Below are 15637 nucleotides of genomic sequence, written 5' to 3' on the forward strand. Positions count from 1 at the left end.
ACAGACCCAAAAAGCAAACTGGTTTTCCATCGGAACTATGTGGTGGAAAAGCTTTCTAGTAAATCAATGTCATTCTGATTTTAAGGCCAGTGCAATGGAAAAATCTGTAAAACTCTTAACTCCAACAAGTGTTTTATTTAACTCTTAAACATGTGATTTGGACAGAAAAACCCAGAAACTCATGCAATTAAGTCCATGTCATGATAAGCCACAATCACATATTAAAAATTTTGAAAGCCTGTTGTCAAGCGCGTGCCCGAGTCGCTACTGAAGTGTTATTGCGGGTGGTGGAGGCTGTGCAAATCGCCTTTGGGCGGAAGAGAAAAATATCTCCACATCATCCACAGTGCAACCCTCAATTCAAAAGCAGATGAGAATATCTGAGAGAGAGAGAGCTGCAAATCTGGGTTATTATACACAAACACACACCAAGGGGCAAGGGGTTCATTAGAGCATTCGCCTTTTAGTACACCGTTTTAATATAGCATCATATTTACTGCTTTATATATTAACACTAGCCCTTTTATTACATTCAAATTACATATCCATTCTGAGCATGTGACTAATGCTTATTATTTTTAGCCTTTTCATGCTATAGTTTTTGGTATAATTGTACAAGAAGTAAAGTGTCTAAGCTTTCTTTCTTGCTTCAGTCCATCAACGACCTTGAAACAATATGAAAAAACAATATTTTCTAACACAAATCAAAATATGTTTTCAAATTACAAATTCGTATGTTATTTGACACATAAGCAACCACACAGAGTATGGTATGTAGTGAAGTGCTTTCCAACTGACTGTCATAAAAAGTCAACTAAAAAAAAGAATAATTAAAAAAGAATAAAAATAGTTATAAAAAATATACATAGAATTATCTGTATAAGCAAAAGGAATATGTTATGTCATGTATGTTAAATAATAATAATAATAATTATTATTATTATTATTATTATTGTTGTTATTATTATTAAAATAAATTAAATAAGGATTGGTGGCAGGACAGTATGGGTTTATTCATTAAAGATTAACACACAGTGCCTTGACATTGGAGACTCCTTCTATAAATGTGAAATAAACATCTTCTTACAGAAAATGGCAGCAAATCAACAATGACCTGTTTTTTTTGTTTCATATACAAATGCATTTTTGATCCGTTTATTGGGTATAGATTATGTGGAACACCCACCATACCAGTCAGACTCAAGGACTCAACAGCACTGTTGTAGAACTACACATACACCGATAAGCCATAACATTATGACCACCTGCCTAATATTGTGTTGGTCCCCCTTTTGCTGGCAAGAAAGCCCTGACCCATTGAGGCATGGACTCCACTAGATCCATGAAGGTGTGCTGTGGTATCTGGCACTAAGATGTTAGCAGCAGATCCTTTAAGTCCTCAAACTGCGAAGTGTGGCCTCCGTGGATCAGACTTGTTTGTTCAGTACATCCCACAGATGCTCAATTTAATTGAGATCTGGGGAATCTGGAGACCAATTCAGCACCTCAAACTTGTTGTTGTGCTCATCAAACCATTCCTGAACCATTTTTGCTTTGTGGCACGGCGCATTATCCTGCTGAAAGAGGCCACAGCCATCAGGGAATACCGTTTCAATGAAAGGGTGTACATGGCCTGCAACAATGCTTAGGTAGGTGGAACGTGTTAAAGTAACATTCACATGGATGACAGGACCCAAGGTTTCCCAGCAGAACATTGCCCAAAGCATGACACTGCCTCTGCCGGCTTGCCTTCTTCCCATAGTGCATCCTGGTGCCATGTGTTCCCCAGGTAAGTGACACACATGCACAAAACGTGATTCATCAGACCAGGCCACCTTCTTCCATTGCTCCGTGGTCCAGTTCTGATGCTCATGTGCCCATTGTTAGGTGCTTCCAGTGGTGCACAGGGGTCAGCATGGGCACCCTAACTGGTCTGTAACTAAGCAGCCCCATACGCAACAAATTGCGATGAACTGTGTATTCTGGCACCTTTCTATCAGAACCAGCATTAACTTCTTTAGCAATCTGAGCAACAGTAGCTCAGTAGTTCACCACTGTTCCTTGGACAACTCTTCTAGCCATCACAATTTGGCCCTTGTCAAACTTAAATCCTCACCTGTAGTCATAATGTTATCGGTGTAATGTGTATATGTCTATAGTTGCTTCACATTCTGCACAGTGAAACCATCTTTATCACTCAGCCGAAGGTGCTGATATGCACATAATCATTAAAGCCTGTGATATAATATTATTTGTAGGTTAGCAGAATCCCCATGACCTTGGAAACTCTCACAAGCCTGTAGTTGGGATTTAGCATGAAATTAGACTAGAAAGGCTGCCAGCTAAAATTAATTAGAAGATAAATCGTTCGATCGATATAGAAATTCCAGTCCAATTGAAAGTGAAAAGATTTTATTTAATAATGAGCAAAACTAAAAGCAGCATGATGGTAGAGGGCTGTTCACATTTATCTATCTGCATGTCCAATGAATTAGTGTTATTATGAGCATTTAATATACTGGATGTATTCTTACATTGAGTTATTCTGGTGCTAAAATACTGTTTGTGTGGCGAGGAAATCATTTTCAGACAGGGAAAGTACAGCTACTAAGTTTCAATGTAAACTACACATGGCCATTTTGACAGCTGTGGAATGCAGCATGAGGACTATGCTCAATATTTTCCACAAATGACCAACATTTGGTCTGAAAAAAACATAGATGATTAATCTGATTCTCCAGGATGAGTCACGCAGGTGGTTCACTTAAAGGACACACACCTGAATATGTACTATCATAAGAATAATAAGATGAACAGAGAAATTAGCTTACCTAATGAATTGTATCAATTAATCAAGAGCTTATGCTGTCTACAGATGTGAATATGACTGCCTTTTCTAAATCTGCTGTCTTACACAGACAGAATGTGGGGAAGTCATCTTGTGCGAATGATTTATTATCAGTAACTGCATTGCAGTGCTGCAAACAGAAGCTGAAACATGGCATGCACGTTGAAGGAAAAATGGCATCTTTATACAGCACTTAGATATGGCAACCTTCAAAATGAATAAAAGTTACACACTGTGCTCAAAGCTCAAATACAATCTGTTCAAAAATACAATACAAAGCCAAAATATCCCCATGATTGACACATTTCATATGATAATTAATAGAATACTTGGATGAAACTGTTGATTTTTGTATAATTCAGTTCAGTAAATAATAAATCAGCCACAGGCTGAAGGTCTATAAATGATTTACAGTGTTAACCTACTTTGAATTAGCATTCAAGCAGCTTCATAGAGCAAAGTTGAGAGGAGTGGGAGCTGGATGTTGGCATGTTGCAGTAGTGAGCTGTCCTCTCTACGGATCCACGTGCAGCAGAGTACTGTGAAGAGCTGCGTCATGCCTGGAACCTGTGTGTGTGTGTGCGTGTGTGTGTGTGCCGTGGGCCTTGAGCTTAGTGCTCACCAGGGCCCCAGCGTGGGCTCACTGCACAGTCATCCGGCGCCTTCTGGAGAGGCATTTACATTGCTGCATCCTTTTACCAGTTTGAGTGGACAACAGAGAACAATCACTCACGCAGTGGACACCAAAGCTGGGATGAGAAGATTGATCGGCTATAGATCGTACCTTTGGTAGGAACGTGTGAGCACCGATTACCCGAAATTTGTTTTATCTGCTCAGACAGATGAAGCGAGTTGATCAATGACACAAAATATATGAGGCAAATACCCAGTGAGAAACAAATGTGAAACATTTGACGCTTATCTGTTGTCTCAGACAATCCATCCATTCATTTTCTGGATTGTTTCTACAACACACAGTTACAAGGAACCTGGAGTCTATCTCAGGAGACTCCAGGGGGACACACTGGATGAGATGCCAACAGAAAACGGGGAACAGTTGCAGGCATTTATGTCATTTTGAGATGCCAATCAGCAAGCCATGTATATCTCTGGCCTGGGGGGAGGAAACTGGAGTACACAGAGGAAGCACAGGGAAGAACATGTTTCAGGTTTCACATGCACAAGTTTCAACCTCCCAACCATGGAGATATGACGGAAAAACCCAATCTTCCAATCTTATCCCAGTGTCAGTGCAGATTTTCATATCAATCAAGCAGGAGACACACCTGATTCTTCCTGTTTAATTGGTTAATCTTGGCTATCAATAGACTCAGGTGTGGCTTCTGCTTAATTGGTATGAAACCCTGCACCCACACCGGCCCATTGAAAATAAGATTGGGCACCTAAAGAAATCATGACCCAAGGAAAGACATTTACTACACTTGCCATGCTCGATTGTTGAGGGTGTGAAATTTACTTTCTAAAGTTTTTTTACTATAGTTACTTCACATGCACTATGCTATTTACTGGAATGACTTCAAACCTTTGTTAGAGATATTATATATTGTTGTGGTATCAGTTGTTTTAGTCTTGTCATAAACTCGGGAGAAATTTTCCTCAGCCTCATCTACGCCTATGCCTACAAAGATTAGAAATATTTTTTCTTCCTTTCCCTGAATAAAAACTTGTAATGTTCTCATTACAGCAAACAGTGTAAATATCCCCCTCTGGATGTGGTGTTTTATAGCACCTACAAATTTCAAGTGAGTGTTTCAGAATGCTTCATCTTCTTTAGCTCAGAATAATAGCACAAGTACTCGTAACGCACAGCTGTGTTTGGTCTCGGAAAGTTGTGTGAGCCAAAACAACTTTTTATTTACCTGCTGTGTGCTTAAATTAAAGGCAGTGTGATTTGATTTGCAAATCTTTACATGTGCTATTGCACTTTTTAAAAAAATGTATCTTTTGTATAGTTAGCAAACTCTGTGTCGTTTTATTTACGCCACATATGCCCCATAATTCCCACTGCAATTGCATGAAAAGGATTACACTTTAGCGCTTACTAGAAGAATGGGATATGTAACATGTATGTCCTGTGTAGTTAATTGTACAGAATCATAAAGTTGTTTTAGATAAATTAAGTGATATTTGGTGTTAGGTTTGGACAATACAGCGGCCAGCAAATTAAAAGATCTGAACATCTGGTCTCTGACTTGATATGAACTCAGGCATGATGTGATGTGATGATGGTCTCATCTTGGTCTTGCCCTTCTCAATCTTGACTGATTGGCTTGGTCTTGACTTGGTTTCGGCTAAGGTGGTCTTAAACTCAACACTACTATGGCATGGAACTACTGCAGAATTAATGTAAAGCACATGTATACTGGAAGAAGACCCAAGGGTATAAGATGAAGTTGCTCTGTCTTTCACAGACCTCTGTATAGAGCGCCTGTATGATGCAACAGTAAGAGGGTTAGCTGAGAAATTGTGAGGTCAACAATATGAGTAAGAATATGAGCAAGAGATGATAGTGGGAGGGAAAAACTCCCTGAGATGACATGAGAAAGAAAGAAAAAAGGACCTCTGAGTGAAAAGGGAGCCCGTCCTCTTCTGGGCAGATGGTGGGATTATAAATCATTAGTGAAGGAATAGCCATGTCCTGAGATAAGCACAGGAACTCTTTCTGATTCCAGCAGCAGTTCTAGATACAAATCTACAGAATCCAAGTGAGAAATAATAAAAAAAAAATGTTGGATATGGTTCATCGAATGACTGATGATTTAAGACATTAATATAATAGTTTAATCCTGAAATGATCTGCATCATCATTTAAGCATTAATCATCCTCTGTGCTCTGCTGATTTCAATGATTTCTTTGTGCACTTGCCAAGGGTTTGTTTACCTCATCACATTTCTGGTGATGAATAAAATACACTTTACAAGCACATCTTCTAGCCCGACCATTTCCTTGGCAAATTTTGGTTTACTTTTTGGTTTCAAACTGAATCAAACCGAATAGTATCATCAAAAAAAAATCAACTTAAGAAAGCTTAGGGAAAAAAGCTTAGGGATCTATATAATCTATAGGCGTCTAGGTCATATCTATTAGCGTTATATAGCACCTATAAATCTCAAGAGACTTTCAAAAATGCTTCATCTTCTTTTGATAAGTACTTGTAATACACAGCTGTTTGTTCTCAGAAAGTATGAGCATGAAAATCTAGTCTGTAATAGATTTTATTTACCTGCTGTGTATTCAAATCAAAGGCAATGTGCTTTGATTTGCAAATCTTTACATGTGAAGGTGCATTTCTTCAACCAAAAAATAAACAGAAATGCAAAATTGGATCTTCTTTAATAGTCAGAAGCCAGACTTCTAGCTTCCAGAGTCTTTTAGACTCTGGTACCTTGTCAATAATCTCAGAGAATATCATCTCCTTTCTCAGACAGATGCCGTCTGACCGACATGGCAATTCTGCGGTAGATCCAGAGCCTTTCCCTGGAATATGTGCTGAGAATACACCCTGGATGGAATGCTAGGTGATACACACACACATTCACACACTTACTTACACCTAGGGGCAATTAAGTGTAACCAATCCAGCTATTACCATGTTTTTTGGAGGTGGGAGGAAATCGGAGAATTTGGAGGAAGCCCATGTAGTCACTGAGAAACTTGGGAACCTCCACAAAGGCATGAAACAGATTGGATCTGGGACCCTGGAGCTATGAGATGTCAACTCAACCCACTGAACCATGCGTCAAACAACTCTTTAATAACATTTATAGGGATGTATCGAAATAGGTGACAGTCGGATTACATGTCTGGAAACGATTTTAGACACAGTGAAGGATTTTCAGTCTTCTATTAATTGAAAAAAAATCTCTCTCACATCTTTATCAGAAACAATAGATCACAAGATCATGCAGACATTCAGAACTAAAAGTCAAATAACTGTCAAAAGAAGGTAAGAAATACTTAACAGTTACTATAAAATACCAACAAGACAACACAGCCAAATTGTAGGACTCATAAACTGTCTGTTTCTCCTCGTTTTTCCTTTCACTTAGTTTCATAAGCTGCCACTGGAGTTTTATAGTCCAGTTGTTTTAAATTAGAGAAAGCTGCTAGTTTGGCTGCATGTTATTTTAACACACCCATCTCTAGGTCTGTCACACAGCAAGCTCGTACAGGCATCAGCAGAATTCCCAGGACTTTTCTATGTTTCTAAATATTTAATAATCCAGAACATAGAAAAAGAAATCATTTATTTATTCATATTTATTAACTGCTTTATCCTCATCAGGGTCATGGAGGATCTGAAGCTTGTCCTGGGAACACTGGGTATAATGCAGGAGAACTGCACTGGGATGCCAGTTCATCACAGATGCCAGAACTGGGACGCCAGTTCATCTCAGGGCACAATGCACACACACACACACACACACCTACTGACATGTATTGCACATTCAAAACAGAGGAAACCAGAGGACCCAAAAAAAACTGATAAAACACAGGACGACTCAGGAATACACCCATCCATTTTCTGTACCATTTATCCTACACAGGGTTGAGGGAAGCCTGGAGTATATCCCAGGGCCTCTTGGCACGAGGCAGGGGACACCCTAGGCTGGGGGCCAATCCATCACATTCCACAATCACACACTCACAAACGACAGAGAGTTCAGAGACACCAATCAGCCCACAGAGCATGTCTTCGGACTGGGTGAGAAAACCAGAATACCAAGAGGAAGCACAGGGGAATCATGCACACTCAGAGGCAGGAATCGATCCCCTAATCCCAGAAGTGAAAGGCTTTTATTAACTTTATGAACTTTTTTTAATACTTGATAGGATTATTATGTTTATGAATAAAATAAAGCATCAAAATAATGTTGAGGTGAGGTAAAAAAAAAATTCCATTGGACTTTATATTATCTATACTGCAGGGTTAACTCTAAGTGCCGGTCCCGAGGCAGGATAAAATGAGGGTTGCATCAGTAAGGGTAAAGCCTGTGCCGAAATCAAATATGTAGATTGGATGATCCTCTGTTGCAATCCTAATTTTAAAAAAAATTAAATTAAATTAAGAAATCGAAATTACGCATTTTGAACATCAAAAAGTTTCCAGTATGCAAGATTTAAATAGTTAAATAAAGAGTAAATATAAACTCTAGGACACCGATATTAATACCATTAATGCCACTATACTGACAGAGTTCACAGTTTTGTCCTTTTCAGGGATTGTGTTGCCGTAAATCCTTCACCGATCACAGTATATTTGCATCAGAGAATGCAGTCAGTGTTCACATACTGCATCATCAATTCTGATTCAGATTATAAACAACAACCAAATTTGACTAAAGCACAGAACCAGCTTTGTTTTACAACCTTAAACATAAAGCTTCTTTTAATCTGCTATTCCTTCTTCCCTCCATTTTCTGATCTCTTAAGTTTCACATTCTTCATCTCATTTCTCTGATATCTTTATCTGAGCCACAAAACATCTCACTTTATGCCAAAATTCAGCATTCTGTCCTTATATCTTCAGTCTCACACACACACACACACCAAACATTGTCCATTAAGTCCATTAAACATTGTCTATTGAGAGCCTAAAAGTGGTCTGATGACGAACTTCCATCCAAATAAAGATTCTTCACAATGCCTTAGAAAAGCACCCAAACCTCATGGGAAGAACCTTCAACACTTTTACACGTTTTAAAAATGAGGTGAAACTGCGCACTACACCTGCAAGGAGTAAGAATTACTCACCCGCTGAAGTGAGAAGTTCGGCTGTGTTTTCTGCACTAAAAAAAAAAAAGAGCTGTGAAACGCTTTCAGGATTTTCACCTCGCTCGCTCCAAAGTCACCGTGCAATAAAAAAAAGCATGAAAGCCAGCTTGGCAAAAACAAAAAACAGGGTGCTTTGCATCTTAACTCTGCAAAGATGGCAATCTGTCGAGTCATCTGTGAATTCTCCAAGGAGCAAGAGCAGGAAAGGGGAAAAAAACAGCTAGAAAGTTCCAGAATTATCCGTCTATAAATCCCCCTCTCTTAGATAACATGCAGGATAAAGAAAGCAGGTGGATTTGCAGGTGCAAGGTCTCCAGAGTAGGAGTGATACTAACTCTACACCTACTCAAGAGGTGCTAAAGTCAATTACCGAGTCTCCCTACGGTTCGAGTAATACAGTTTACTTAATAGAGATCTTTATTTTCAGCAGAGAATAAACATTTCTGAATTTCAGAATTTTACAGAAAAAAGAAATCTGCATTACAACTTAATAATATCAAATCTGGCTATAATATTAAATCTGGATTTCATAATTTAGCTTATTAATGAGTCAGTACTGAAAAAAGTACTCCAACTAAAACTGGCTAAATCTGTTTTTGGATTTGTGTACAGTATGATATGATAGATACCATATGTTCAGGCTCAAAAGAAGGTCTAGTAGGTAAACATAAACACCCACTGGTGCATGAATTTAAATTATGGAGCTGAAGGAAGCACACTGGACCCAAGACTAGCTACAGGGCTACTGAGATTGGATCAGAAAGGGAAGAGAAGTCAGAGATTTGCATTCAGACCTCTCTGATCTGACTAGCGTGTTAAAAAAACGGATGATGATTAAAATGTAACGTATATACACCCCATATCAAATTCAAAACAGGTGTATCTCATCTGCTTAGTCTATGGCACAAATCACATTTTGATGCTTTGTTTCTGGTGTTCAGGCTGAGAAGAATAAGCAACACCGGTAGGAAAATGGTGGAGGAAATAAAAAAGTTAAAAATAAAGAAAGAAATGCAAAGACGTTTGGAGTGATTATGGAGATCCATTTTATCTTTCTGAACAGTTAAGGTAGAGAAACTTCACTAATTAACCAAAACTTTAGCTAACTTCACAATGTGTAGCTATTTGTTGCTACAGTCAAACAACTAGTTTGCAGACATTTGGTGTTTTTTTTCTGTTTGTAAAACTAAGCCATTTTTAGAAACCTGGTTGTTAACATGGGCAGCATAACAAAAATATCATGTACCTACGGATATATTAATGTTACACAATACAAAATATAATGTACTTACACATCTCTTAATATTACACAGTAAAGAATATCATGTACTTACGGACCTATTAATGTTACACAATAAAAGAAATATATCATGTACTTAATGTTACACAATAAAAAATATCATGTACTTGCAGATCTTCTAATGTTATACAATATTTAGTTTCACTGACCACAGACAAAATAGTCGATCCATATTAGTTTGTAGTTTTTTTATATTACTTTTTAAAATAATTTTTAAAAAATTCACAAGGAAAAAGAAGAAATATTTTTTCCAATATAGTTCCAATCATCAGCTGAAAAGTTTTTCTTTATTTTCTTTTTTTAATACAAATCTTCGTACTGAATAATACACTGAACATTAAAGGTTTTATTTTTCTTATGCAACACTGAGGAACAGCAGATTACTATATGCAATTTTGTTTATTAAACAGTATATTGAGATTTATTTTTATAATAATAATAATAATAATAATAATAATAATAAACATGAGCCTGGGACAGCCAGATAATGTAATGTCAAATTTGCAATTTGGGTTAAATGTGCAAGCTGTACTAAAAGAAAAATAGAAAAAGGTTTCAAGATGAATACAGCATTCATAATTATGGTTTGTTTGTTTTTTTTAATAGCATGCAAGGTCAAGTGGTGCTCTCAGACAAATAAAGCCATCAATGTTGATCTGGGAAGTCCTGAGATTCTTGTATTTTGTTTATCTTTATCAATCTGTATTTTCTCAGTAAATCTTAAATCCTTCCTAAATCCCTTTTATGACCAAAGATTAAACACTTGCGATACTTCAGAACCCCTGCTATGAAACAACTCTGGTGCTTCTCCTGCTAGATTTTATTTACATAGTAAAGCAGATATTAGTACTGTTTATGTATGTAATTGAATGCTATGTAGATCACTATCAGCAGGTTCGAATAAATCTCTGATGTAGGCAGTGCCTACGCAGCCCGCTTGTTTATTTGAAATGTGGCCAAGGAGCACTCCCTACTGAACTACTGAATTACTGAATAATTGAAATGCATCCCTGCTAAAGAGGAGATGACAGATTCAGCTATATTGAATGTTTTAGGAAGAATATATATATTGTTTTTACAGTACTCACTTACTCACACTTTCTAAAACAGTAGAAATGATGAAATTTCACATCCTGCTAGGGTAAGAGTCATCTAAATCCTTGAAAGGTTTCGTAATCGCTGCCGTAACACCGGGCATGAGAATGGCAAGAAATACACATCGACCTCCAATGCCATGAAGCGTGATGTCGAAACATGTTCCTGTCGTTGCATGAACTAGGAGCATGGCTGGTCCAACAGGTGTACGAAGCAGTTGTGCAGCACACCATGCAGCAGAGCAAGTGGCGAGCTTGCACCTGTTCTAGTGTCCAAATAAATAACAAGGCTGGAAACAAAAGGCCTGCTGTGAATGTTTCTCAATTCAGCCAAGCAACCCTGTATGTCATCCAAGAAAAAGTCATAGTGATGCTACTAGATAAGAGGTGTGTAAAAAAACCTTAGAGTTGACTCTCCAGTTTGTTCCACTGTATAGAGTAGAATTAATACTTATAATGCTGAACATGATTTACACCATTAAGGCTTTTGTTACTTTAGAGACTTGTGATAATGTGCATAATAATGTTCATTTGAGATGAGCTTTTAGATACAGAATGCCATCAAGTTTGTTAATACTAGAGGGTGGAGGTGGGAAGATTATTATTTGGTCCACATTTTCAAGTGTCGGGAAAAAAAATGAGAAAATATATCTACAATATATCATTAATACATTCATGAGATAATGCATGTCTACATTACTTTTACACATTAAGTTTCATGTATCTGTTATGTATCAGTATTTCTACTGTGCTGTTAAATACTCGACTCTGCTTGGTCAGAAAATGTTGAAGCAGCTAACAGCACTACCAGAGGCATGGGTTATATTCATACACTCTTCTACTATGGTCTTGTTTCTATCGTAAAATCTTACCCAGGGATGACAGGCAAGTCAACATCAACAGCTTTCTATTTAAGGAAGGAGTCTCCAGTGTCAGTGCTTTAAAACAATCGATAAGCTGCAGCTTTATGTTTTCCGAAATGGGAGAAGCATCAGGAGAGACAGCTATGCAGTTTCTCAGTAACAAGAAAAGCTGCATTTTTTGCCTGAATAACTTCAACAAAGAGATAAAGAAAAACTGTTGAGGTGAAGGAAGAACTGTTTAGAGTTTGTTATTACATAAGCGGTCACAGGAGTACCTTGTTTTTAGCGATGTTTCACAACACTGCATGTAACTATAAATGGATAAAAAGTATGATGTGTCATTGGCAGAGTGCTTGTGGTGTAAGAGAAATAAAACTCTTGCAAGATGATGTTTAATATGTGGATTTTTTCTCAAATACTGATTCATGTAGCAGTCCCACCTAGATTCTGTGATTTGTGATCTCAGAAATTAATGCAAAATCAAGCAAACCCCATAATATTCACAAGAGCTTCCAAATTTTTTTTTTAAATTCCCAGATTTCCCACAGATTTGAACCAGGATGTGTGACATCATCACAGCGCACAATACGCATTCAGCCAAAGCCATGTTCAATTTATGTGCATCATCTATCATAAAAGGTTATAACATATATGTCTTCACTGGTAGTAGTTTATTCAAAGATAAACCAGATTCAATGTCGGCAAGTAGTTTTCAGGGAAAAAATGGCAAGTTGCATTGTAAATTTAGCAAAAAGATGCAAGAAAATCAAGCGGTTTTGGCCACAACAAACTACTGTGATCTGCATTGTGAATCAGAATGTAAGCTACTAATTCAAAACTGAGTAGTTGGGAAGATGTTGCTTAAAAACACTGGATCAGAAGTGGATCAAATCTCACATACTGATCCAAATAACGGCACTGACACATTTCACTGACCAAACTGTCAATCCTCACATGTTTCACACCAGAGTCTTCGGTCACTTTACCAAGTACCAGCTGAATCTCAGACCACTAATATTGGTATCTAAAATGAATAAAATGGGGTTATCACTAACAACTGGGTTAATGGGGTAACTTTTAGTGGATAAACCATATGGTTATGCTTTCCATGTGCCTATTCAACAGAGGTCCTGAACATCAGCAGTGCAGCTGAGGTCCTTACAGCTTTTACTAGCAATGAAATGACCACCTTTTCACCCTGTATTCAACTTCCCACACGAAAGTGGGCAATCATCAGAATGCAGTCTTTGCTAATGGAGCAGCAAAGCTGTCATTTGCTAGTCAGAACGACTGACTCACGTCAATTTAGTTTGACATTAAGGTTAATCCGAAGTAAGCTACATAACTGCGTTGGTGGCACAAGGCACCCAGTGATTATGAGTCTGTGTTAATAAGGTGAGTGGGTCACTGCGCGCAGGTGACAAGCCGGACAGCAACAAAATTACAGTTTAAAGTTCACTTTCAGGTGCTTACCGCTTGCGTTTTTGCCACAGATGAGATGCTGGTAGGGTTGCAGCAGACCCCATAGCTCGGAGTCGTTGTTGATCGCTTGTTCCAGGGACTCGACTGTGAGCTTGGGAACTCCGTTCTCCTTCTCCACGAGCGCGCTCCTCTCTACGCGACCGAACACTTCGCGGAAGAGGGTCTCCATGCAAGCGCACAGGTAAATGGCGGCATGCTCGTGAATCCTCAAAGCCACACGACTGTCCACCATCCACCGGAAGAACTTCCCCACGGAGAAGACGAGACCGCAGCGCGCCGACTTGCCTCGGCTGAAGCGATCGCTCGTGCTCATGTTGTACAGCGAAAGCGCGCCGAGCGCCGCAGTCACGCAGTTGGCAGAGATGGTCCATGACAGTACCACCTTGATGGCGCTCTGGACCTCGTGCTTGGTGCACTTGGCGTAGCGCAGGCTCAGGCGCTGCGCCTCGCGGGCGACCCGAACTAGCGCGCGACTCAGCAGCGCCGACAGCTTGACCACGATCTCGCGGGACGCGCCGGCTGAGCTTACCACCTCGCTGTCCTTCCGCAGCGCGCCTTCCACCTCAGCCACGCTCCACGGAACCTCCTCGAGCTCGGGCAGCTTGGCACACTGGCCTGAGCACTCGAGGATCTCCGTGTCTTCCGCCAACACGGTGTTCACCGTGTCCAGACTGTTGTGTCTGCTGTGCATGGATTCGGTCAGATGCCAGCAGTTTCCCCCATGCGGGAATGACGGGTGCGTGTCGGAGCAGCAGAGCGACACGCTGGACGACCTAAACGAGTCCGCCGCTCCACCATAACCGGAATCGAGTGTCAAATCCTCCAGCGTCCTCGCGGCTGCCTTACCCTTGCCTGCCATGGCTGCACCTCATAATTGTGGGCTGTGCCTTGCGTTTAACGGAATGAACAAGGGGGGAAAAATTGGCTACATTCACGCGCACAAAGAAAGTCCCGCTTGATCTTTAACGAGAAAACGTTTGAGCAGATGTGCGCACAGGTGTACAAATGTAGCCGCTCCTTTCACTACCTCGACAGGCAACAGGCGAATCTTCATCCAGAGTCTCAGCGCCTCTCCAACTTAGTGCGCGCAATTTGAGAGCTCGCTCTCCGAAGCCTTCTCCAACCACTGCAGAGCCACTCGATGGGCGGGGATATGCAAATACATCTTGAGATCGGTCCAATCAGCAGCCTCGGAAACAGTTGAGTGACAGCCCGGACCGGACTTAACCCGAGATTCCTATCACTGCGCTTTAGCTGATGTTGATGGCGAACAAATCGGATAGAGAGAAAAACAACGAACAATCTATCTGTGGAGGAGAATGAAACTGAGCCGTCTTGTTCAAGATTTTGGACAATTGTTGAAATTGGTTAATGAAGCGAGGAAAGGTAATAGTCTTTAAGCAACATGTTCCAGGCAGAAGTCACGATGACGGGGGCAGCGATGCTTCCTGTCACTTACTGCGGTATAACAGCTGATCTGTTCTGCATCATTTTTCACTCGTCATGGCTCATCACCACACACTGCCTGCAGAGACTGTTCAGGCTGAAGATGCTAGAAACAGAAAGCTACTTCTAACACACACACACACACACACACACTACTGCTACAGCAGTTATATATGGATCACATTCCAGAAAACATTCCATTACACACTCATCATCATCATCATCATCGTAGTTACATAGTTACGGTGCTTAAAAACACAGAAATAAACAATAAATAAATAACTTATCTCTAAACATTAAATAAATAAATAAATAAATAAATAAATAAATAAATAAATAAATAAAAAGAAGAAAAGAAAAAGAAATAGGCTATAAAGTGTATTTTATGCATAACATTTTCTAATATATAAAAATTAAGTGCATAATATTGTAACTTTCCGTGTCTCAATAAAGGAAATCAACCTTAACACAACTGATCATCATTCATTCATTCAATCATTCCCAGTAAATATTTTATTTTGGACAGGGTCAGGTTTTGGAAAGTAGGAGGGAACTGGAGAACCCATGTGGACAGAGGGAGAACACACACAGAAACTACACACAGACAGGCAGCTCAAGCAACAACACTTTTCAACATTTTATGCAATAATGCTTTAGGATTTATGATTATTTTTATTATTATTAGTAGTAGTAGTAATAGTAGTAGAAGTATGAGTGTTTATAGTATTGGACAGCTGACTGGATTTCCCTAAAGGCACTGTTGGGTTCTTGAGCAAGAACCTTTAACTTAACCTTTAACTGATCACT

At 39.3% G+C, this 15637-nt stretch overlaps 1 protein-coding gene across 2 annotated transcripts in view; it reads right to left on the bottom strand.

Annotated features, from left to right (window-relative positions):
- btbd11a (BTB (POZ) domain containing 11a) overlaps positions 1–14813 on the bottom strand; it is a 214870-nt gene extending 200057 nt beyond the window's left edge. The window contains exon 1 of one of the 2 annotated variants that reach the window (XM_058416565.1): positions 13376–14813. In XM_058416565.1, coding sequence (XP_058272548.1) covers positions 13376–14243 — 868 coding nt within the window. In that variant the 5' untranslated portion in view covers positions 14244–14813. The remainder of the gene's footprint in view (positions 1–13375) is intronic. The other variant, XM_058416566.1, reaches the window with a different exon arrangement.
- Positions 14814–15637: the final 824 nt, after the last annotated feature.

This window comes from Hemibagrus wyckioides, linkage group LG19 (genome assembly GCF_019097595.1).
Source record: "Hemibagrus wyckioides isolate EC202008001 linkage group LG19, SWU_Hwy_1.0, whole genome shotgun sequence".
Taxonomy (NCBI): Eukaryota; Metazoa; Chordata; class Actinopteri; order Siluriformes; family Bagridae; genus Hemibagrus; species Hemibagrus wyckioides.